At 37.0% G+C, this 26,055-nt stretch overlaps 2 protein-coding genes across 2 annotated transcripts in view; one reads left to right on the forward strand and one right to left on the reverse strand.

Annotated features, from left to right (window-relative positions):
* ZFC3H1 (zinc finger C3H1-type containing) overlaps positions 1-10,426 on the reverse strand; it is a 54,290-nt gene extending 43,864 nt beyond the window's left edge. The window contains exons 1-2 of the mRNA XM_059186330.1: positions 9,610-10,426; positions 3,990-4,406 (exon numbers count right to left, since the gene is read on the reverse strand). Coding sequence (XP_059042313.1) covers positions 3,990-4,406; positions 9,610-10,204 — 1,012 coding nt within the window. The 5' untranslated portion in view covers positions 10,205-10,426. The remainder of the gene's footprint in view (positions 1-3,989; positions 4,407-9,609) is intronic.
* Positions 10,427-10,477: 51 nt separating this feature from the next.
* THAP2 (THAP domain containing 2) lies at positions 10,478-24,763 on the forward strand. Its single transcript, XM_059186332.1, has 3 exons — positions 10,478-11,156; positions 18,308-18,503; positions 20,527-24,763. Exons 1-3 carry the CDS (start codon positions 11,086-11,088, stop codon positions 20,914-20,916), a joined length of 657 nt encoding a protein of 218 aa, XP_059042315.1. The 5' UTR covers positions 10,478-11,085; the 3' UTR covers positions 20,917-24,763.
* Positions 24,764-26,055: the final 1,292 nt, after the last annotated feature.

The raw sequence follows: 26,055 nt of genomic DNA on the forward strand, positions 1-26,055 counted from the left end.
TTACAGAGAGATATAAACTTAAAGGAAATTAAGAGAAATGGAAGATAAAGTAAGATGATTTGATATACATACATACATAATTCTAAAAAAGAGAATGAGAAAACATTTAAAAGATGACAATCTTTCAGGATCAATGAAAATAAGAAGCACAACAAATTGCAAGCTATTCTGAATAAAAAGAAATCACAATCAACACATCATAAACTACAGAATATCAGAAACAGGGGCGCCTGGGTGGCTCAGTGGGTTAAGCCGCTGCCTTCGGCTCAGGTCATGATCTCAGGGTCCTGGGATCGAGCCCCGCATCAGGCTCTCTGCTCAGCAGGGAGCCTGCTTCCCTCTCTCTCTCTCTGCCTGCCTCTCTGTCTACTTGTGATCTCTGTCAAATAAATAAATAAAATCTTTAAAAAAAAAAAAAAAAAAGAATATCAGAAACAAAAATTAGATTTTTAAAGCAAGCAGAGAAAGAAGATAAATTAACTTCAAATTAGAAACTATTAAGCCTGACAGCTGACTTTTCACCAAAATCAATAATAGAAGCCAGAAAATATCTTTAATATGTTGAGAATATAATTAGCCAATCCAGAATTCCAAACCTAGATCGCCTCTCAGCCTTTTGGCTAAGAGCAAGTGTAGAATTCCAACCCTAGAAAATTATCTTTAAAGAAAGGGCAAACAGATAAGTTTTCTATCCAGCAGACACATCTAAATTCTAAAAGATGTCTTTTAAGGATAAAAATTCTAGCCATAGAAAAGTGAGCGAAGAAAGTGTTAAATTATGAGCAAAGATAGGCAAATTACTGGCCTTTGTACAGGAGAGGATAAAGACCTTGATTAATTTTAAGCACTGATAAGAAAAATTCATGTTACAATTCTGAAAGGAAACAATATGAGACAAGAAACTTAATATCTAACTTCCAAACCAGTAAAAGGAAAAAAAAATTGTAATTGGGGAGGGGGGGAACACAAAAGAGGCATGAAAGAAAAAGAAAACAAAAAAAATCCAACTATCAGTAATAATGATAAATGCAAATGAGCTATATTATAATAAAGGACAAAGACTGTCAGACTAAGTTACAAAAGAAATCTAGTTCTATACTATATACAATTGACATTTGAGACTTGAGAATATGGAAAGACTGAAAGAATGGAAAATAATATTCAAGGCATTTATACTTATTGAAAGAAAGATGGTGTTAACTATTGGCATAAGATAAGTCTTTCAGTCAGAAACATAACTAGAGAATAATGAGTCAATCCTCAGCCTGAAAGTATTTAAAACAAAAACTGAAAACCATAAATCCACCACCATAGTGGCTGATGTTAACAAACCTTTCAGAAATAAATCAATCAGATCAAAAAATGAATAAAGATGTGAACATAAAAAGTTTGATCTAACAATCCATGTATTCCTTTCAAACACACACAGAACACTTATAAAAAATCAACCATACAATAAAGCAAGTCTCAAATAAATATGACAATATCTATATTCTCATTCTTTCTCTAATAGCTCCTTCTCTGACAGTATGGTTGACTTAGAAACCAGTAACAAAAACTATAAAGAAGCTTCATGTTTGGAAGTTAAGAAACATACTTCCAAATAGTCTACAGGTCAAAGAAAAACAAAAATTAGGAAATATTTAGAAATGTGTGGGAAAAAATTATATATCACAAACAGCTAAAGTAAAAACTTCAAAACCCAAACCAATCTTAATAGGAGAGAGACTGAAAACTAACAAGTTTTTTGTTTTTGTTTTTTTTAAGGTTTTATGTATTTATTTAACTGAGAGAGAGAGAATGAGAATACAAGCGGGGGAGGGGGGGAGATAGAGAAGCAGGTCTCCTGCTGAATAGGGAGCCAGCCCAATGTGGGGGTCAATCCCAGGACCCTAGGATCATGACCTGAGCCAAAGGCTTATTAGCTTAAGGGCTGAGCCATCCAGGCACCACCAGTTTTAAAAGCTATGTACTTATTTCTAGGGAAACTAAAAACTGGGGGATATAATTTATAAATGCTGCAAATAATAGAAAAGTGAGATACTTTTTTCTTTTTTAAGATTTTATTTATTTGAGAGAGAGAGAAGTGGGGATACAGGGAGAGGGAGAAACACACCCTGCTGAGCAGGGACCCAGGACCCTGAGATCATGACCTGAGCCAAAAGCACTTAACCAATTGAGCCACCCAGGCACCCCAAAAAGTGAGATTCTTAAGAATTTTTTTTATAGGGGCACCTGGGTGGTTCAGTGGGTTAAAATCTCTGCCTTCGGCTCAGGTCATGATCCCAGAGTCCTGGGATCGAGGCCTGCATTGGGTCTCTGCTCCTCAAGGAGCCTGCTTTCCTCCTCTCTCTCTGCCTGCCTCTCTGCCTACTTGTGATCTCGGTCTGTCAGATAAACAAACAAAATCTTAAAAAAATAATAATAATAATTTTTTTAAATAAATTTCACAACTTATAGGAATCAGACACATTACTAGAAAAATAAATTTATCTAAACTGTATTAACCAAAAATAAAAAGCATGAACAGTTAATAGTATAAACCTCCTCAGAAAAAAATTCCATCCAGACCCAGACACTTCTACCAATAATATCTACCAAATAATCCAGGACCAATTCTTAACTTTATTCTTGAGAATAAAGAAGAAACCATTCCCCAACTCATTTTGACCATCATCATAACCTTATACTAGAACTTGGCAAGGAAAAAGGAATAAAAATTATAGGCTCTTAACCCAGATAAAAAAATTCTAAATAAAACATTAGCAAATCTTTATTTGTGAAGACTTTTTACTGCCCCAAATTGGAAGAACTCAAATATCCTCAAATGGAAATGGGTAAACAAATTGTACCATAACTATACAATGGCACATTCAGCAATAATGAACTAGTGATATATACAACTACATGATGAATCTCAAATACATTATGCTAACTAAATGAAGGAAGCTAGAATCAAAAGGCAATAATACTGCATGATTCCATTTATACGACATTTTGGAAAAGGCAAAACTATAGAGAATGAAAACAATCAGTAATTATATGGTGGGGTGAGGGAGGAAGGGACTGATTACAAAGGGGCATGGACAATCTGTGAGAGTTAACAAAACTGTTCTAGATCTTAATTGAGGTGCCTGGCAATGGTTACCCAACTGCCTGCATTTATCAAGACTTAAAGCACTACATGCTAAAAAAGGTAAATTTTACTGCATATAAATTATACCTTCATAAAAAATGGAAAAAATTTAACAAATCAAATCCATGATGTACAAAAATGACATAATAACTACCTGGATTTATCCTAAATACACAAGAGTAGCTTAACACTACAAAATTAACTAACACGGGGCGCCTGGGTGGCTCAGTTGGTTAAGCAGCTGCCTTCGGCTCAGGTCATGATCCCAGGGTCCTGGGATCGAGTCCCACATCAGGCTCCTTGCTCGGCAGAGAGCCTGCTTCTCCCTCTGCCTCTGCCTGCCTCTCTGTCTGCCTGTGCTCGCTCGCTCTCTCTCCCTCTGTCTCTGACAAATAAAATCTTTAAAAAAAAAAAAAAATTAACTAACACAATCTATTATACTAATACATTTAAAGAGGAAAAATAAGATGTTTTTCTCAATGAAGAAAAAAGATGTGATAAACTTCAACATCCATTCATCCTGAAGATCTCAAACAAGGAAAAGGAAGGATAAAAACTTTCTACCCAACAAAGGATACCTCCAAAAAATCTAACATCACAAATATCCAAAGCATTTTGTAAGTTAAGAAATGAAGGTCCACTGATACACTTATGTTAAAAATTGTATTAGAAGGACAAAAAGATCAGATTGAAATTAAATCTATCATTACTGAATATGTCAATGTAGAAAGTGCAAAAAGAATTCACAGATAAAGTATTAAAATCATTTCAATGAAGCACACTACCAAAATAACTAGTTACCTCATCGAGAAAGAAGAATCTTAGTACTAACTGAAAATTTTAATTTCATTACCTTGACTAGGTTCAGTAGTGTCAGATTTCAGGGAAAGCTGTTTTGTTCCATCTTTAACTTTTTTCAACCGGTTCTTATCCCCTGGTAAAGTCAATTTTTGCCTGAGTGGTTTTAATTCAAATGCCTGAAAAGTTTTGACCTGTGTGTTCTCCTCAGGAGCTACTTCTTTACTTGGGTCTTTTGTAATACTGACATTATCAGTGCTTGTTTGGTCCTCAAAGTTCAATGTTTTAGCATCTTCCTGCAAGTTCTCTTCTTTGCTACTCAAAGCTAGTTTTTCATCTTTATTGATGCATTCTAGTTCCAACTGTATTTGCTTATACTTCAAAAGTAAGTCTTCAAAAGTTTCTTCTCCACAGTTTTCACTTTTTGATGAATAATTTTGTTTTCTTGATGGAGATCTTCCAAAACTTTTGGCTGAAAAGCATATTAAGGAAACCAGCTTCTGCAGATTTTCCAGTAAATTTAATAAAAACTCATTAGGTTATAGATGACTTATCTCCCTTTTAGCATGTATTTCAAAAAAGACGAGTTAGTATTTTTAATTACTAAATTACATTTACTGTATGCCCAATTTCTTAATGTGCCTGTATTTCAAATTTAACAAGTAACATGTGCCTATATTTCAAATTTAACAAGTAACCATACAGAACAATCCACTTAGAAAATCACTGGTATCGGGGCGCCTGGGTGGCTCAGTGGGTTGAGCCCGCTGCCTTCGGCTCAGGTCATGATCTCAGGATCCTGGGATCGAGTCCCGCATCGGGCTCTCTGCTCAGCAGGGAGCCTGCTTCCTCCTCTTTCTCTGCCTTCCTCTCTGCCTACTTGTGATCTCTCTCTGTCGAATAAATAAATAAAATCTTAAAAAAAAAAAAAAAAAGAAAATCACTGGTATCAGTTATTATCAGCAGTACCTACAGGTATTCCACCTAATTAGGTTAGGGCAGCATTCCTTCCATTGTTATCAGGAAAGCCTATATAAGCTGTATCTTAAAGATTCCTTTCTAAAGGAAGAGAGGAGAAATAGAATGGTTTGTCAGATATGGGTAATTTACATTTCAGATAATGAGGAGGAATTCATTTCTTCTCAAGTCTCAAATTTAAAAAAAGAAGGTAAAAACACTGACAACTAATAGTTAAAACTAGTTTATAAATAGGAAGCATTTTCTTAAAAACCAAATACCTAAGAATCTTGAAGCTCAAGTATACTAATATGCAACATATGCACAACAAAAAACGAGGGAATTACATTATTTTTAAAAAAGTAACTTCCATAGTATTCAAAATGTATACCTTATAAACTAATTTGTCTCTGAAGATAGGGAATAATACTACCAAAAAATGTTTTCCTCCTCTAACACAGTGATACATCGAACATAACTTTTTCCTTAGAAATAAATGGCTACAAAATTCCAAACTATAATTTTTACTCAAAATAATTCACACTGGCAAAAATTGTTACACCTCACTTCTCCAGCCTACAAATTAACAAGATTTAAAGACAAGTACTTTATGTGACAATATGTCACTTATGGAAACTGGCTAGGATATCATTACAGTTCCCTAAAGATGGTTCCTCTGTTTAATAACCTACAGTACCAATCAACCTTCAGATATTTTAAAATTTCCCTGATGACTAATAGAAAGAATGGGAATCACCACCAAATTTTTTTTCACCACCATTAACTCCAGAAACTAAACTAGCATTACAACTGAAAATCTTAACAGTTCTGCAACAATGGGGCACCTGGGTGGCTCAGTGGGTTAATCCTCTTCCTTCGGCTCAGGTCATGATCTCAGGGTCCTGGGATCAAGTCCCGAATCGGGCTCTCTGCTCAGCGGGGAGCCTGCTTCCCTCTCTCTCTCTCCCTGCCTCTGTCTACTTGTGATCTCTGTCAAATAAACAAATGAAAAATCTTTAAAAAAAAGAAACCAGTTCTGCAACAAAACTGTTTTAGTAAACCTCTGATTCTGTGACCTAAGCTCTTCAGAGGCAAGTTTCTTCAAACAGTATTAGTCAGTCTCTCATAACCTGTCTTAATTCTTCAACCAAACAGAATCTGGCTTCTGCCAGCTGAGTTTGTTTATCCACCATGTTTTCAAACTATTTTACCTGACTTCTCCGCAGCTTTGGACACTGCAAACAACTTCTCTCTTGGATTTTCTAACTCCACTCTTTTTTCCCTACATTCTATCTTCCTTTAAGACATGACTCCTTTCCAACTCCTATAATAATGGTGTTCTCACTATTTAGCCTCTTTCACTTTTCCTTTTGAGCATTCTAGTGCACTCCTGTATTTTACGTAATACAAGAAGTTTGGCCTCATCATAGATATTCTGGGTCTTATCTTCCACAAGCCATCCCCTACTCTGCTGCTGAACTAATGTATCTAGAAGACAAATCTGATCAGATCTGTCCCCTTGTTTAAATCTCATTAAGAACAGAATCCAAAATACTTACAATGGCATACAATGCCTTCATTTGACCTGTACTTCCTTTCCAATCTCACATTTGCCCCGTTCAATTTATGCACAGCTTTATATTTAGGTTTTTCTGTTCTTCAAACTGACCCCAATCTAAAATTCAAATGAACCTCCTATCTGAAGCCAGAGCATCACTTGCTCCCCTCACCATTATATACTTTATACATAAATTCTGCAATTATCCTCATCTACACATCACTTTTCAATGGAGCCATCGAAAGGCAGAACCAGTGATTTAAAAAAAATAAAACTGAAGACTTTGACAAGATTTATAGAGAGAAAAGATTCAATACACTAACAGAAAAGACAGATAAATGAGGAAAAGCAACGGAGTTACAACTGTAACTAATCTCTGTCAAGGCTAAATAAGATCTCCTATTTCTGTCTAATACAGGACAACTAGGATGAAACCAACACTTAGAGAAGATTTAATTTTAAACTAGTTAAGATGTAATTTCTAAGTGAAATCTGGTTTAAAAAAAAAAAACGCTTTCCAACTGCAGATGAAAATGACTTTCTACTGATGAGAGACACTGGCCTAATTATGTTACCTCTCATATTAGAAAGTTTAAAACAGTAATCAACCAAAGGAAACATATGCTAAGAGGGGTTGACAAAGTGTCTATCACTAAGAAAAATTTTAAATGAATGATAATGGAAATAAGTGCCACATCGGAATCTGTTTTTTGGTTTTTTTTTTTTTAAGATTTTATTTATTTGTCAGAGAGAGAGTGAGCACAAGGAGGCAGAGTGGCAGGCAGAGGCAGAGAGAGAAGCCAGCTCCCCACTGAGCAAGAAGGCTCCATGTGGGCCTCGATCCCAGGATCTTGGGATCATGGCCGGCCGGAGCAGAAGGCAGCAGCTTAACCGACTGAGCCACCCAGGTGTCCTGAGTGGTTCATTTTATTTCTTTAAAGCTGCACCTAGCTTACCTTAATCATTACAGAAAAATAAGTCAAAAACAAAGAAACAAATACTACTACCCATGTTACTTCACTTCTAGATTATGGAAATGAACCACAGTATATCCCTTATTCTTTCTTTTCTTTTCTTTTCTTTTTTTTTTTTTTTTGGAAACTCCACCTCCAATATGAGGCTTGAACTCACAACCCCAAGATCAAGAGTCACATCCTCTACTGACTGGCCTAGCCAGGTGCCCCACAACTCTTATTCTTTCTTAAAATAATTATTTATAAAATAAAACTGTCATTATTGTAAGTGCACAGTGGATATACGAATAAGCCTGAATACAGTCTTGGTATTAAGGAATTTAAATTAATAAAATTTTGTATTACAAATTTTGTTAGCTCACATTATATAAGAGTAGCTGAAAACTATGTTTTCCTTCACAAATTCTTACAAAGATACCACCTCTAGGATGGATTAAATGAGCAGAGGATCAAAACAACCATCCTTTTCTCAAGTGCAGCATCTATAGAAAAGAAAGAGCAAGAGAGCTCATTTCTGCTAAGTTACTACAGAAATCGGATTAGATATATCTCTGTACTTTTTTCACATCATACGCCTGTTTATTAAAAGAAACATATAAGCTTAACAATTAACAAGTATACATATGGCAAAGACCGAACTGGTATTGAATGAATGGACAGAAAGAAGGCAAAGGCAGGAGCTAAGCAAATTCCCTCATCACCACCTTCTCTAATACAGATTAAATGAAGAAAAAACTCTGCTCCCAGAGTACTTTATACGTATCTCATTTTGAAGTTTTTACATTAAACTATATATTTATTAAACTATATTTATTCACATCTGTCTCTCCAACACAAATTCTAAGCTTCCTCTTTTATGTTCTTAAAAATATATATATGTGCTGAAGCAGCCTCTTTTTAGAATCAGAATCAACAACTAACAAATCCTTCATTAAAAAAATATCTTGGGCAGAGTTCTTTTGAAAGAACATCATTTATCTTTTTAAAAGTTAAATCCCTACTTGATTTTCTTTGAAACAATACTAGGTGCTCCTAATCCAACTTTTGGTTGCAAAATTAAGTTTTTTCGGGGCACTAGCACCAGAAACTGCCACTTTGTACCTAAACTTACATTTCTTGCCCATTTGTTATTCTGTCATCTGGAAAAGACCATTTGATCCTAAGTATTCTATAAAAATAATGTTGAATGTATCCCAAACAAATGTCATTACATGTTAAGTTTCATACATAATATGTTAAAAAATCAACATACCATAGAAATTACAACCAATAATAACTGTACTTATGATTTTTATGCAGTTATCATGAAATAAAACCTAGGTCTACAAAACCCATCATAACCTAGCAAACCTTCAGATGACTGATTCCCCAGTATAAATTTTAAGTAAACTTAAGAATTACAGATAATGGGATTAGAGACAACAAAAATCAGATATTTTTGCTATTTTCCTTTCAATCTCCCCATAATCTCACCCTTTCATACACTCCATGGCTTTCAATGTATTGAAATTAAAATAGTGTTTATCTTTCTCTAACCTACATTTGAGTTATAAAATGTTCAAAAACTGAACATAAGAAATAAAGAAGGAGGTAAAGTTTTGCAGAAGGTTGTATGAATTCAACAGAGTTGGTAAAGATACGGATCTTTCTCCCCTCCCCCACTTTAAAAGGCAGCATGTGTAAAAATTAATCAGGAAAGGTAAAAGCAGAATCACGAATAAAAACTATAGCATTATGTAGAATGGAACTTCACAATTTTCAATGTCAGAGTTCAATACTGTATAAGCAACAGTATTCCCCAAATCGTTTATGATTTCTTTCTCTCCTTCTAACAATCTAAGTCAACCTTACATTAAAAACAAAGTTCTTGTACCGGTGAAAGTAAATACTATTGAAACCTGGCTTTCCGATGTACTATTGCAAATCTGATCTCACTAACCTGTCCCCAATCCGTAATACCTTAATGTTAAAAAGCAATACACACACACACAAACACCTTAAGAAACAGGTCTATATAGTGTGACACACGGAGACTACCAAAGAACAACTTAAAAGTATACTGACACAGTGACAAATAAGCGGTTCTGATGGTTCAGAAAAGTTACTCATCTCATAGACCTAATAATGACGCTAAAGGGAACTTTAGTAAGTGACACACCCAGGGCGGACCGCCACGTTAAGGATACAACTCTTCCGAGGTGGAGAGGGCTCTCGCCAGCTCTGACTGCTGCTGAATCCGGATCCTGCTCCTCCCAGAGGAGGTCTGCCCCCCGGCTTGCCTCCTCGCTCACCCCCTCCTCGCCCCCGACTCCAGCGACTTCCACCCCGGTAAGGCCTGCCTCGAAAGCGGAAACGGTCCAAGGCGATGTGGCTCCGTTCCCAAAAGGACGGCCGGGGGCTGCTTTCGGACAGTGAGCTCGAAGGCATCCGTACGGAGGGCGGGTGAGACCGGAACGGCTCTTTGGGTCGGTAGCTGCTGTGTCCCCTGAGGTGGCCCCGCTCCGACGCGTGCCGCGAGCGTGAGAAATTCCTCAACTGCTGCTGAGAAGAGGACGACGACGAGGAGGAGCCACCGCCTCCGCCAGATCCACCGCCCCGGGCCGGGTGAGGAGGCCTTCGCCGCGGATACGGCAACAGCCCGCCGCCACTGCTGCTGCTGCTGCTCCGGCTCCGTATCTGGCTGTTGTTATCGTCGTCGCTGATTTCCCCATCTTCTAGCTCCCCTTCTTCCTTGGGCGAGAGGCCGCTGGAGGCCGGGGCCGAAATATCTGCGGTCGCCATCCCGGGAGCAGCGCCTTCCACACAACCTTAGCCCTCCGTCCGGGGATCCGCCCGACAATTGCTCTCCTCCCCGGTTCCCTTCTTTTCTAACGGACCCGGTCGGTGCGGCCTTACCCTACTCGGACACCTAGCGGGCTTTGCTCCCCAACTTCCCCGCACCCCAGCTCTTTCTCGCCGGACCGTCGCAACCCAGTTCCCTTCCCTAGCGCCCCCTTGCTCCTCCGCGATCGGGGCTCTTCCGCCTCGCGAGAAAGGGCCTCTGGAAGTGGCTCGGCCCGTGACGTCACTTCCTGCGGCACGCAGGAAACAAGCGTCCAGTTCACGCGATAATAATTAGGACAAAGCGATGCTTAGTGGGACTTGTAGTCTTTTTTCCCCCTCTGTCTTCGGGTTTGTCGTTCCAACCTCTATCTCACACCCACCCCCGACTCCAGATTGGGATATCTGGGTGCGTGGCGGGGTGGGCGGTCCCATTTTTAGTCTTGGCCGCAAGAGTTTCATAGTGACAGAGGGGTGGGGGAGAGACACTTTTTTCATTGCTCCGAGGACCGCTGCCAAAGAGACGCAGTAGTCCCACTCCCTTTTTGGAAGCCGGGAGAGGGCGGCTTGTGTCCGCCATGTTGGTGAAAGTAAACGTAGGCGACCGGAGTTCCAGGACTGTCTGCTTTGCTGGCTGAAGTCCGCCATATTAATAAAGAGACAGGGAGGACTGACACCCCCCCATCCCCCCATTGACAAACCCGTTTATCCCACTCGGCTTTCACGACTCCTCTCGGTGGGCCCGTCCCCTGCCTCGCTTGCCTAGCGTTTGCCCGAAGGAAGCGTAGCAGCCGGCGCCTCAGAACAGGCTTAAGGCAGCGCCGAATGAGGGGGAAAGGGAAATGCCGACCAATTGCGCCGCGGCGGGCTGTGCTACTACCTACAACAAGCACATTAACATCAGCTTCCACAGGTAACCTGGGCAGGGAGTGGGGGTGACGGAAACGGGAGTTCCTAGATTGGGTGTCGCTTGTGTGGAAGGAATAAGAGGATCCTATTAATTCTAATGACTTCACTACCTAGGTAGTAGCAAGGAAGCATCAGTTCTGCCCTTTGTGTGTATTTCTCAAATCTGTCCAATTTTTTTCTTCTTCGGGGAGAGTTAACTCACTTTGTCAAAGAAATCCAAGTTCTGTATGGTGGTTACGCCTTAGAGAAAAAGTAAAAGAACATCTTAATTTTCTATTCTTTTGTGTTAGGCTGGGTCTTGACCTGAATGATGCCTTAAAAGGAAGCGAAACCTTCCTGTTCAAGTCAGCAGTCGCCTTAAAAGCCTGCTGTGCTCCCATCAATATTAGGAAATTCTCACTAGCTAAATTGACATGGGAAGCATTTAGATTTCTAATAGTCACATACAGTTATTGCGGAGGAGTTGAGTCATCATTGGTATCCATGGAATGAAGAGATGGTAATGAAAGTGCAAAAGATGAGCCTTCTGTTCTTCCCAGAATAGAGGAATGAAAAGAACTTAGGTTTCGTTTTTCCTCCGTTTGTTGGAAGAGCAGTCAAAAGTCTTTAGTCCTGTCAAATCAGAACTTTTGAAAACACTGTGAACACTGCATGAAATATAGTAAGTACTCGGTAAATGTTTACCTTCTGTGCAAGTGCCTGCCCTGTGCCTGAAGAAAAGAAGCATTGGAAAAAAAAAAAAAAGCTATGTGCAAATAGTTCTGATTTTCTATATCTAGCAACTTAGTACGATCTTAGAATGTGGGGAAAAAATTATATCCTTAACTATTTCCTTGCCTAATTATGACTAAATGATCCCTTATAAAAAACCGCTACTTTAAAAAAAAAAAATCCTTGTGATGTTTGTTTTTCAGGTATTTCATGGAAATGTAGTGCTTCATTCATTCATCCATCAAATGTGTACAGGGTTCTAATTTGCCTGACGTTGTGCCAGCGATCCAGAAAATTTTCTTTTCTTTTTTTTTTTAAGATTTACTTGAGAGAGCTCAAGCATGCAGGAGCGGGGGCAGGGGCAGAGGGAGAAGACGACTGAGCCTATCCCAACAAGTGGGGAGCGCCCCTGGCTGTTAGAACTCGCTTCCCTGAGATCATGACCTGAGTCAAAATCAAGAGTTGGGGGCCTAACCAACTGAGGCACACAGGCGCCCTCCCACCCCCTAACCCCGGAAAATTCTTATACTTCTTGAATTTAGTAGGTAGTGAGAAAGAAGGATAATTATGGTTAAATGCCACAGAAGAGACACCTCAATACCTAGCCTGTAGCCTTGTAAAGTCAAAGAATATTTCTCAAAAGGATGTGAAATTTCAGATGATACTAAAGGATGACATAGATTTAGTCCTGTATGCTACTTTACTGATTTTATCTTTTATCCAGTGAGTATTTGAGAAGACACAAAAGTTTTTAAAAGAACAGCTTGATTAGATTTGCATATTAAGAAGCCCTCTGGCAGCAGTGTGGAGAATTATGGTGTTACTTAAAGTGTTCAAAATGAGCTTATTACACAATATTAATTTATCTACCACTTCTTTCACAGAGAAATTCTCCTACAGTGTCAACTAAGCTAAATTATGTACTTCATTGCTGGCACAACCAGCACTAGATTGGAAGAGGTGAGAGTTAGTAGGGAAAAAACTGGAACTTAGAGTAAAAGAAGGGAGCATCTACCAGTAACCTGGAATAGAGTGATACTGACAGAGATAGAAAGACGTGAACAGATTTAAGAAATGTTTGAGTAGAAACTACTGTATGGTCATTTGATATGGAAGATGAGGGAGAGGGAAGAGTTGAAGGCACCAATAATCTTGAATGTTTAAGAGATACACAGTGATACAGTAACATGCATAATTGACCTTTTGCCTCCTATGAAAGTAACCTTTTTATGGAAACTTAGATCTTAACATTATAATAAATTACATTCCTATTTCATAAATACAATGTTTGACTAATTCTTTCCTAGGATGTTGATAGACTTCTTTATCCCTGTGTACAATTTATGTTCTCTAAACTCACTATCCATTTTTCTTATCTCTTAGCCCACTCCAGTCTAAATCCCCCAATAATCTTCTGAAACTGCTGTTGCTATGAGTTATCACTCTTGTATTTCTTTTCATGGCATGTCTTCATTTCCTCCTTGAAATACTCTCTACTTTTGAATTATTTGACACTAATTTTGTGATTTTCATCTTCTTTGACCTGTCTTCAGTTTTCTCTGCCAGCCTCTTCCCTTCTCAGTCCTCTGACTTAGGTCTTATTATTCTTGCCAAAATGATTTCAACTGTTCCTGTGGTCTCAGTTTAACTCGTTGGTGTCTCAGTATTTCCCTAGTCTCTCTTCAGTTGCTCAGGCTCAATGTATCAAAATTTTATAGTAATGAATTTGCTCTTACCACCATCTCACCCCCTGTATTCCCTTTTTCAGTAAATGAAAACATCATCCACCCCAAAAGTGGGAGGTCATCCTCCCTTGACTCCCCAGTGCCTCAGTACACAGTAAATACTAACTAAAGGCTATTTATTAATATAAAATTATTTGACAGAGAGATCACAAGTAGGCAGAGAGGCAGGCAGAGGGAGCGGGGAAAGTGGGCTCCCCGTTGAGCAGACGCCCAGATGTGGGCTGGATAACAGGACCCTGAGATCTTGACCTGAGCAGAAGGCAAAGGCTTAACCCACTGAGCCACCCAGGTGCCCCTCCCATATTTCCTCTTAATTGGATTATTACAACAGCCTCTGAACAGATTCACTGCTTCTATTGATGGCACTCCTAGCCTCTCTTCTATAATCAATGGTTTGGGGGCGCCTGGGTGGCTCAGTGATAATCAATGGTATGTTCTTAACAGGTTTAACAGCAGGATCTCCAGGGAAAGGGGAAAGCACTGATCTGTAGCAATTGCCCAATTTCCACAATATCAATTCTCTACCATGGCTAGTTTCAAGTTATCAGTATGACATCACTAATCATACAATCAGGAAGAAATGTGCAGTACCACACACAAAACAGACAAATAATTTTCAGATACTATTTACTATTATAGATAATAGTAAAGTAATTATGAAATGATGGGTTTCAGTATTTATTATCTTTGGTCTTCATTTCATTTCAAATGTACATTTTTAATAATGGCTGTGCTTAACAGCTTGTTAAAAAATTTTATGTTAATCAGTTCTTTAAATTAGGCCTTTTAATGGACTTCTTAAACCATTTTGGATGAGTTCAAAATTACTCTTTAACTTAGAAGCCCCTCCAGCATCATTTCATGTCATAACACTCTTCACTGTCCCCGTGATAGTTAACACTCTTGCCATCCCCATCCTACCTTCTCTAGCTAATGCCTACTCTCTTAAAACCTCCTGACTAGATTAGCTCTTCCTATTTTATGATCCCCTGCCACCGTATACTTACCTTTTGATAACACTCATGGCATCTGTAATTACTTTTATATTAATAAATAGCCTTTATTTAGTATTTACTGTGTACTGTGCACTGGGTGAATTATTTACTCATTGAATCCCTGGAATCCTACTAGGTACAAATATTACTCCACTGTATAACTGATAAAACTGAACCCTAAAAAAGCTAAACAGTTTGCCTAATGTCACTCAGGTATTACACTGAGGGAACCAGGACTGGCACCTTGGTTTGACTCCAAAGACCATGTTCTCAGCCATCCTTTCTAACTGCATCAAGCCATTTGATTCTCTGTCCTTCCCATTACAATATATCCTCATGTAAAAAGTAGATACCCTAAAGCATAAAGGTAGGTCAGTTTTGTTCACCACTATGTCTTCTGCACCTAGGACAGTCTTGGAATAGAAAAGGCATTCAGCTATTAATAAAGACTCAAGCAAAGTAGCATTATTTTCCAAAGCATCTAATGTTTCTGAAAGCTTGGTTCTATTATTGGTAGACAAATCCATCAGTTAACCACCATGTTAATTTTTTAATATTTATAGGAGGATTTATTATTACTTAAATTCAGCTTATGGGCTACATCTCTCACCTGTTGAATATGCTGAGAAAAATCCAAACTCATGAAAAACAAAATATAAGGTAAAGGCTGTATAAAAGCATTGCTTCAAATTAAAATGATTATTTTTATTCTATTTCAACACAGGTAAACATTAGTAATGCCAAACTAATCTCATTAGTTTGTTCATTCGTTGATTCACTGAGAAAGTTCATTGAGTGCTTACTTCACAGGATAAAGTAGTGAAAACCATAGCTCCTACACAGGAGAAACTTATGATCTAGAGGTGGAAATAGAAAAGTAAACAATTAGAATACAATGGTATTCTATATGATATAGGAACATCTAGTCTAATCCATGGAATTTCCTTAGGAATATGGGGTTCCTAAATTGAATCTTAAAATAAGCAAGGAAAATTGGCTCAGGTTAAGGTTCAATTAGGCAATGGTTTCATAATGAGTTTTAAAAAAGAGCTAGGGGTGCGCCTGGGTAGCTCAGTGGGTTAAGCCTCTGCCTTCAGCTCACGTCGTGATCCCAGGGTGCTGGGATCGGGCCCCGCATGGGGCTCTCTGCTCAGCAGGGAGCCTGCTTCCCTCTCTCTGCCTACCTCTCTGCCTACTTAAGATCTCTCTCATATAAATAAATAAAATTAAAAAAAAAAAAAAAGAGCTAGGGATATCTGGCTGGCTCAATTGAAAGAACATGCCACTCTTGATTTTGGGGTCGAGCTCAAGCCCCACACTGAGCGTGGAACCTACTTTAAAAAAAAAATTTTGGGGGGGCGCCTGGGTGGCTTGGTGGGTTAAAGCCTCTGCCTTCGGCTCAGGTCATGATCCCAGGGTCCTGGGATCGAGCCCCGCGTCGGGCTCTCTGCTCAGCGGGGAGCCTGCTTCTCCCTCTCTCTCTGCCTGCTTCTCTGCCTACTTGTGATCTCTGTCTGTCAAATTAATAAATAAAATCTTAAAAAAAAAATGCTGTTTTAAAAAAAATTTTTTTTTAATAGACATTGGGGAGGGTATATGTTGTGGTGAGTGCTGGGTATTCTGTGTAAGACTGAAGAATCAGAGGCCTATACCCCTGAAACAAATAGTACATTTTTGTTAATTAAATAAAAAATTAATAATAAATCCAAAAAATAACAAAGTTTCTGTAAAGGAAGAAAACAAGTTTTCTACAAAGAGCTAAAATAAAGTTGAAAAACAGGCGCCTGGGTGGCTCAGTGGGTTAAAGCCTCTGCCTTCATCTCAGGTCATGATCTCAGGGTCCTGGGATTGAGCCCCGCATGGGGCTCTCTCCTCTACTCTGCTCAGCGGGGAGCCTGCTTCCTCCTGTCTCTCTGCCTGCCTCTCTGCCTACTTGTGATCTCTGTTAAATAAATAAATAAAATCTTAAAAAAAAAAAGTTGAAAAACAGTATCTGACAGTTGTCATATATTTGAAGGTTCTTATAACAATGATAATGGCAATGATACTTATTTGTTCTGCATCTTTATTGAGGCCCAAAAGAGAAATGTGCTTGTAAAAAGCTTGACTTTTAGCTGAGGCCACAGGAAACATTTCTAAACCCTTAAATATTGGAACAGAGATCTTTGAAATGAGAATACATTATTATTAACAAGTAAGGGCTAGGCAGAGTAGATAAATCCTCCATCAGAAGTTTCTAGTGAAATAGAAAAAACTTATATATATGAAAACATGAACTGTAGAGTGACATACAGATGTTACTATTTTCAGATTAGGGTTTGTTTAGGTACGGTAATAGGGACAGGAAATGGGGTTACTTACCAGTTAATCTGGTTTTTCATTTGTGCCCATCACTACTGGTAATTTGAGCAAACCTATTATATGTAGTCTAGCAAAAGCTTTACCTGGTAAAGCTTCACTTGGGTTTCAGAGTCACATTATCTTTTAACATGATTTGAGTAGTTCTTTTTAAATCCGAGTTAGTTCATAATATGTGAAGGATAAAGTAATCAAACTAAAGAAGAGCTCAACTCTAATAACTATGAATGTTGATTTCTTATGTTTTCAAGTCAGCATACTTACCACTAGAATTTGGGGGCAGTCCCTTATATTTTTCTCTTCCTTAACAGGTATACACTTGTACATACCAGTATATTTTGTATTTAAAATAAATATGAAAGAAATAACATTCCTGCTTTCCTTGTCAGCAGCATTTTACTTTTTGAAATAATTATGCTTTATAGTGTACTACATAGCTTGAGTTCATTTTTTTTTTTTAAGATTTTATTTTTTTATTTGACAGACAGAGATCACAGTAGGCAGAGAGGCAGGCAGAGAGACAGGAGGAAGCAGGCTCCCCGCTGAGCAGAGAGCCCAATGTGGGGCTGGATCCCAGGACCCTGGGATCATGACCTGAGCTGAAGGCAGAGGCCTTAACCCACTGAGCCACCCAGGCGCCCCTTGAGTTCATTTTTTAAAAATATATGCAGTTTACATGGAATTAATACAGTGAATTGTTAATTTATATATTTTTATATCAATTAAGCAAATATTTGTTGAGCCCCTACTGTTTGAAAGGCACTGTGCTAAGTGTTAAAGATAAACAGATGATACAATGATCCCTGTCCTCAAGAAACTTACACTGTACTTTTATTTCACTGGAAATTTATTAAAATGGAAAAATTATAAAAGAATGTGGTAAGTGTCACAGTGAAGGAACACAGAGGAAGGAATACAAGACTGTGTCTAGGCTTTCCTTGATAAAATTTAATCTGCAGATATTTGATTTTTCTTGACCATGTACATACATCAGCAGATCATAGCACTGGGAATTACATGTGCGCGTAATGGTTCTATGTAACCTTGATCTAGATCAGTATAGTCTTGTTTATTTTTACTGCCCATGTTAAGAACCAGGTTGAGAAGAAAGATCTCTTTAAAACCCTGAAAAATAAAAACACTCAAGTCAGTTTTTCATTAATTTTTTTGCAACTTATAAAAAATAGCATGAATTGCTTTTTGTTCCAATGTCTGGATATTGTAATTTTTTATGTAGATGGAAGACACTTTAAATCATCATCTTTTAAAATTTCTTTTAACCATTAAGGTGCAACCAGAGTGTAATTGTTGGAATATGAGTTGCCTTTTCTTTCTTTTTTTTAAAGGTTTCCTTTGGATCCTAAAAGAAGAAAAGAATGGATTCGCCTGCTTAGGCGCAAAAATTTTGTGCCAGGAAAACACACTTTTCTTTGTTCAAAGCATTTTGAAGCCTCCTGTTTTGACTTAACAGGACAAACTCGACGACTTAAAATGGATGCTGTTCCAACCATTTTTGATTTTTGTACCCATTTAAAGTCTATGGTAGGTAACATTACTTTTCTTTTATCCGTTTTTACCATTTTTGGTACCCATTCTTTTTTGTTTACAAATTAGAACAATTCAGAATATATCAAAATTCATATATAATACTGGGCCTCAAGTAAGTCACAAAACTTCTCTTGTGCAGGAAAGGTACATACTACAATTAGAGCTCAGGTCTCCTGACTTCGGTATTCTTTCCGCAATCCAAACTGATTTTACTATATTGGAATTTTACATTACTTCCAGTTATTATCAGTAACTGAACCAATGGTAAAACTGAGAAATCATGAGCAATGATACTTCTAGCATCATTCTGTTCTTGATTTTAAGATAATATTCAAAATGTGTGTGATGAGCTTTAAGAACAGCACAGAGAATACCAGAGTTACAACAAAGAATATAAGTTCAGAGGAGGGCATTACAGAAAACTTCATCAAGCTAAGAAATTTAGCTTAGATTTTGTGCTGGAGTTGAGCTTGGAGTTTAGAACCTAGGAGAGGGTTCTTAACCTTGCATAGGACAATTACAACAACATGAGGAGAACAGAAGTCAATGGGTTGAGGGTTAAGTGGAAAATAATCAAATGTTAGCAAGTGATACATAAAAGGAAGGAGAGAATTAAGGTAGATAATGAATGTATTAAAACAATATTTTATCCAGTTGGGAATCTAGATAAAAATCTGATCAGAGAGGAAAATTTATTTGTCAAAAAATGAATTCCTGTGTTTTTAATACTATTTGCTGAATCAATAAAAGAAGCACATTTAGGAAGTTAAGACATAATCTGGGAACGGAAGGTGATTTCATATGGGAGTATGAATCAAGATGGTGAATGGCAGAATGGGGTGAGATCCTGTATTGTAAGTTTGCTATGTAAAGATTTTTTTGTCTTTAGATAATAAAGCAAAGAGAAAGTTAGCCAGTTACAGAAACATCAGATCTGTTAGAAAAATTATTTTGGTGGCAGAATATGAATTAGGATCAGAATGAGGTGGACATCATTAAAGAATTTTTTAATATATTCAAGCCAGGTATGATACAGGCCTGATGTGGGCAGTAGCATTAAGCATAATGGACGTGATGGTGAGCACTGTGAATTGTGTAAGAGTGATGAATCACAGAAACAAATAATATATCATATGTTAGTTTAAAAAAAAAAAAAAGAAACACACTTTAACCAAAAAGAAAAAAAAAAAAGAGTGATGGAGAAGAAAGGATTCATGATAGAGATACTTAGGAGGTAGAATTAATGGGACTTGAGGACAATTGAGTAAAAGAGATAAAGGGGGGAAAGTCCTCAGGGTCCTCAGAATTGGGTATAAAGTTCCTGGCCAGATTTTAAATCTTAGAATGGAAGATTTAATTGTGAACATTTAATAGGTAAATCTATTCAGGAGCTTGATAACTTGGGGATAATTTTTTATTAAATAGAACCCCAGGTTTGAAATATCAAATTGAAAGAATAGTGTTTAGGGGCACCTGGGTGGCTCAGTGGGTTAAGCCTCTGCCTTCGGCTCAGGTCATGATCCCAGGGTCCTGGGATCGAGCCCCGCATCGGGCTCTCTGCTCTGCAGGGAGCCTGCTTCCTCCTCTCTCTCTGCTTGCCTCTCTGCCTACTTGTGATCTCTGTCAGATAAAAAAAAAAAAAAAAAAAAGAAAGAATAGTGTTTACCTAAAAAAGAGATTAAATCAGTATCAGAGATCAACCAAATGTCTAAATACATTACATTGGCCTTAGTGAGAAAATTGCAAAAGATTTTTAAAATCTCCCTAAAATACAAACAATGTTTATATCCCTCTGAAGAGAAATGATAAAATGAAATAAGGTGGCAGGAGCTAATGCAACAAGTTGAGGAACTTGAATCCATGACTACATGAGATGGGCAGCTGATGTTTCCTATCAAACTTTTAAAATCAGTTTTTAAAAGAGCAGTTTAATTACTTTTATAAAAAACTGGACAAATTTTACTTATTTGTGATATTCCATAATTTATGTTCGACTCTCTAATTTTATTTGGCTTAGAAACTCAAGTCAAGGAATCTTTTGAAGAAAAACAACAGTTGTACCCCAACAGGACCATCTAATTTAAAATCAAACATTAGTAGCCAGCAAGTACTACTTGAACACAGTTATGCTTTTAGGAATCCTATGGAGGCAAAAAAGAGGATAATTAAACTGGAAAAAGAAATAGCAAGTTTAAGAAAGAAAATGAAAACTTGCTTACAAAAAGAACGCAGAGCAACACGAAGATGGATCAAAGCCACATGCTTGGTGAAGAATCTGGAAGCAAATAACATATTACCTAAGGGCACATCAGAACACATTTTACCAACTGCCTTAAGCAGTCTTCCTTTGGAAGATTTCAAGATTCTTGAACCTGATCAACAAGATAAAACATTACCAATTCTATAAAACATTCCTTTAAGAGTAGCCCACAAAGAACTTGATGCCCATCCTTCATTCTATTCAAAGGTAAAAATATTTAAGGAAATTATGCCAAAATTGGGTATTTAATAAAGTTTTACTTGAAGTACCATTATTACTGTATAATTTATGAAGACTTGATTATTAAAAAAATGAAACTTTCTATGAAACTTATATTTGAAAAAGAATGGAAGTGCCTTACATGAGAATTATGTACTTAAAAATTTTGCTAGGAAATTGTATGTTTACAAGGTGTTTTGTGTTTTTGTCTTTTAAAACTACTTTTAAAGAACTGTCTATGACAATGTTTAATTTCTAATAGAAATTTTTTTTTCCTGTACCAATGTTGGGATATTACATTCTAAATAGGATGGTAAGTAAGAATTAACCAACATTAAATATGACTTTAAAACTGCTGGGTTTTGTATTAATTGAACTATTACTGGCACTGTGATTGGGAAATTTTATAAGGAAAAAGTCTGAGGTACAAGGAAAATTCTGTTATTTAAACTTTCTGTGTCTGCTCACTAACAAAAGTGATAAAAGTCATGGCCTCCTTCATGAAAATATTAGCTTTTAAAACAGATTATATAATATTTTGAATGTGAAATGCTCTTGAGTCATCCAAGCAAGGTAAGGCCTCAAGTAACTGAGACTAGAAAAACTGATAGCCAGTTGTATGTTGTGAAATAATGTAGACATTGTGATCTAGCTTTTACCTTAGTTAAACAAATAGATATATTTATATTACTTTTTTCTCATAATAAAAATTCCACATTTTCAATTTTAAAGTTGGTCCACTAATTAGGCAATGTGATGCAAAGTTCCATGTTAGTAATAACCTCCTCTACCGCCATTAATATTGTATGTATCAATATACATACCAAAACTCGTAAGCTTTTTTTTAACCCCAAAAGTCCACATTAGGATTTTATCACAGAAAAGCACTTACCAAATTTTATCTTCACAACTTATAACTTAAAACAGAATCAATTTATTGTACCTATCAGCTTGTTTTATCTCCTTTTTTAACAAGTCAAATAGAACAACTGTGTCTCATAAGGGAAGGGAAATGTATTTTTCTATAAAAATACATGTGTCTGATAAAACTATGAAAATGCTAATTATTTTTAAAAATAGAATATGAGAACTATGGGGGCACCTGGGTGGCTCAGTGGGTTAAAGCCTCTGCCTTCGGCTCAGGTCATGATCCCAGGGTCCTGGGATCAAGCCCCACGTCGGGCTCTCTGCTCACGGGGGAGCCTGCTTCCTCCTCTCTCTCTCTCTGCCTGCCTCTCTGCCTACTTGTGATTTCTCTCTCTCTGTCAAATGAATAAAATCTTAAAAAAAAAAAAAAGAATATGAGAACTATGATAGTTGCCACTTGAACTAATTAAAGAGTTCACCTTATTTCACCAGATAAATTTTTAATTTTAGTAAGAATCCTTTCCTTTAAATAGCTTTGGGCAAATCACATTAAAATTATTAATGCGTAATAATCAAGTTACTCAGTTTTAGTTCAAGCTTCTGACACTACCATATGAAAGCAACATGTATATGCTGAACCAAAATTGTTAGAAATTTTTCCTTTAAGGTAATGGTTGTTTTATTTTATAAAGAATTTTGGGGAGGGAGGATTGGGTTGTGTTTGTTTTGTTTTGTTTTGTTTTTGGTGACATTTGCTTGGATCCTATCGGTAGTCTTTTTACAATATTAGCAACCTTTCTTTCTTTTTCTTTTTTTAAGATTTCACCTATTTATTTGACACAGAGAGAGAGAGAGAGATCACAAGTAGGCAGAGAGAGGGTGGGAAGCAGGCTCCCCGCTGAGCAGAGAGCCCCATGTGGGGCTCAATCCCAGGACCCTGAATTCATGACCTGAGCCAAAGGCTGAGGCTCAACCTACTGAGCCACCCAGGTGCCGCAGCACCCTTTCTTTTCATAACAAATGCCTCCCAAGCAACTAGATTCACAAAGGCAAAGGTAAGAAAAGTCTGTGTGGTTATCCTGGGGCACTTTAAACAAATATTTTTGAAAATCCTCTTGTGAGTATTATAAACCTCCTTAAGTCATTTTTTCCCAAATATTGGACATAGCTCCTTGAAATTGTCATTCCATCTTTTTTTTCTAATATGGTGTCAAATATCTCTTCACTTACTGACCATAGCTTTTATACCTCAAAATAAGCTGAGTAAATAATCATCTAAACCTAAACTGTGTTTTCCAAGTATAAACTCTCATGTGGTTCATCACCCCTACCCTATATAAAACAAAATAGTAATTAATGCAGGCTCATTCCCATCTACAATAGTATCTTGATATCGTAATATAACATTTTAAAAATCACAAAAATAAGACATAAAATACAAGCTTTTAGCAAAGTTAACTAGACTTCATTATTATTTGAGACTACTGAATAAACTACCACTAAGTAATATTAAAGTACATTTTTTTGGTGTTTTGTCCTTGTCATTTTCACGTTACTGTCCTGATAACATGCTCCAAATTCTCCCTGAATCAAATTATTTCATTAACAAACATAAATCTGTCTACCTTCAAACTAGTCTCATTCATAGAGAAAAACCTAAATCTTTTTAAATCCTGTTTTCTGTTGTTGATAAACTTATCAGTTTGACCACCTACCATAAAAATAAAGCAGCTCTTTTTCTTCTGCTGGACCCAACACATATCCTCTGTTCATTTTATGTGCTACTCATTCTATGCCTGCTAGGCACTAACCTCTATGAAGAACCAGACAAGGGCTAATGACTTGACTCAAAGAAGACATGATTATCTGCCCTTAAGTTCCTCAAAAGTCTTCTGAGAAAAAAATATATATTTGTAATACAATATGATAAATACTATTAAAGAAATCTACGTGAAGTGCTTTGGTAAATGCTGTTGAATTGGAATTTTAAAAGATATAAACTTTAGACCTTTTTCCAAAAAACTTTTCCCCTGAAACAAAACTGATTTCTTCTTATGACTTAACCAAAGGAGACAGAAGAATATCAGAATTGACCTGAATTATATACAGTGTTCTTTTAATGAGTTATAAGACATTTTTCAACTTCAACTTGAAAATGAACACTGAACAAATTGTTAATGGTATCATTTTAACAGGAAAATACAACTAAATACTGTATCAGCCAAGTACTCAAGTTTATTTGACATTTGATATTTTTATAAAATAACAAACTTTGCTAAAAGATTTTTACAAATAATTTAGTTCAGCGTCTGAAGTTTAACAAATCACTATGGCATCCATTTGATCTCTTATTGTTTACAAATATTCTGTGCCGTAAGTAGCATTATCTCCCAATTTACAAGTGAAGAAATCCTTGTTAATGTTATTTATTTATTTAGATGTTTAAAATGTGCCAAGAGGCACAAAGGATAGAAGTGCCAGCAATCTAGGAAGTGCAATCCCTAGATTGAGCAATGGTCTTCAGCCTTCAAATCCTTTGCTTTGCCCTCCACATTATAACTCCCATCCAACATATGAATCATGTTACTAAAGTAGGACAAGTCGTGTGTCTCAAAAAATTAAAATAAAAAATTTTACATATGTAGTTAAGATCATCTATGAAATCACTGTAGATCTTTTCTAGGTAGATTTTATAATGTTGGTAAATTATCTCAGTTCTCAATGTTAGAATACGGGTAAATTTTAATGTTGGTATAATAGAGAAAATAGTTCATCTTTATGCCAGAATATGGGATTCTGTAGGTATTTAGACAGTTGAAAACTTCCTAAAATTAATCATTTTATAATGTATATTAAACAATTACTATTGTATTCTGAGAATGTTATTAAAAATTTTTTTACAAGGAAATTACTGTCATGACTTTTTTTTTTTTTTTAAACAAAAGACACCTGACTAGCTCTGTGGAAGTCTTTTCCTTACATGGACCCACTAAAATATTTCTGTAGAAATCCTTTACCTTAAATTGAAGCAAACTGTAAACAGAATAGGGATTATGTAAAGACTAGAAGAGGAATTACCATTTTTATTTTCATAGCTCAAGTTATATCTAAGCATGCATTATAGTTTATTTGCAGTGGTTTTTTCGGGGTTTTTTTGTTGTTGTTGCTTTTGCTGTTCTTTTTTAAGATTTTATTTATTTATTTGAGAGAGAGAGCACAAGAGCACGAGCCAGGGTGGGAGTGTGAAGAGCAGAGGGAGAAGGCCAAGTGCAGAGCACAGAGCCCAACACGATGAGTGCAGAGGACCTGGAAATCATGACCTGAACCGAAATCAAGAGTTGGACAACTAACTGACTGAGCCACCCTGTGCCACTGCACTGTTTCATACTGGTTATGCAATCTAAACCAGATATACAGGGCTATAAAAATTCTGTCTCTCCCAACAATAATTCAGAGGCTTACACGAAGATTTATTTGTAAATACAATTACCAAAGCATGATTTTAATGACAAAATAGGAAATAAGATGTGATTTTTTAGTTTTATTTTTCTTTAAGACTTTATTTGACAGAGAGAGCAAAAGCAGGGGGAGCAGTAGAGGGAGAGGGAGAAGCAGGCTCCTGGCTAAGCAGGGAGCTCGACGCAGGGCTCAATCCTAGGACTCGGATCATGACCTGAGCCAAAGGCAGACCCTTAACAACTGAGCTACCCAGGTGCCCCATAAGATGTGATTTTTTTTTAATTCATTTTTTAATTTGATACTTTAATCCAAAAAATAGTATATTAATATTCTCACTAAAAGACACTGAGCAAACTAGGATGAACCAAACAAGGTCCCTGTCCTCAAGACTACTGGAAGGAAATATTCCATTTGTTTACTCCTGCTCCCTGCACTCTTCCTAATGTCCTTTACAATGAGTCGAATCTAATATAAGAAATCAGTCTTCAGATTGCTGCCTAGGCTTTTAAAACTTGTGCTCCAAAGGTTGAAAAAGAAAAACTTTTGAGTTTAATATCAAGAAAAGTATGTAGGATGCCTGGATGGCTCTGTTAGTTAAGCAACTGCCTTCAGGTCTGGTCATGATCTTAAGGTCCTGAGATTGAGCCCTGAGTTGGATTTCCTGCTCAGTAGAGAGTCTGCTGCTCTCTCCTGCCCCTACTCCCAACTCGTTGGAGTCATAAATGAATGGATAAAATCCTT

Source organism: Mustela lutreola, chromosome 8 (assembly GCF_030435805.1).
Source record: "Mustela lutreola isolate mMusLut2 chromosome 8, mMusLut2.pri, whole genome shotgun sequence".
Classification (NCBI taxonomy): domain Eukaryota; kingdom Metazoa; phylum Chordata; class Mammalia; order Carnivora; family Mustelidae; genus Mustela; species Mustela lutreola.

Excerpts from the sequence above, each read along its gene's own strand:
- THAP2 (XM_059186332.1), top strand. The coding sequence starts at position 11,086 with ATGCCGACCAATTGCGCCGCGGCGGGCTGTGCTACTACCTACAACAAG. Across the intron at positions 11,157-18,307 it reads ATTAACATCAGCTTCCACAG|GTTTCCTTTGGATCCTAAAA; the intron begins GTAACCTGGGCA and ends TTTTTTTTAAAG. Across the intron at positions 18,504-20,526 it reads GTACCCATTTAAAGTCTATG|AAACTCAAGTCAAGGAATCT; the intron begins GTAGGTAACATT and ends TATTTGGCTTAG.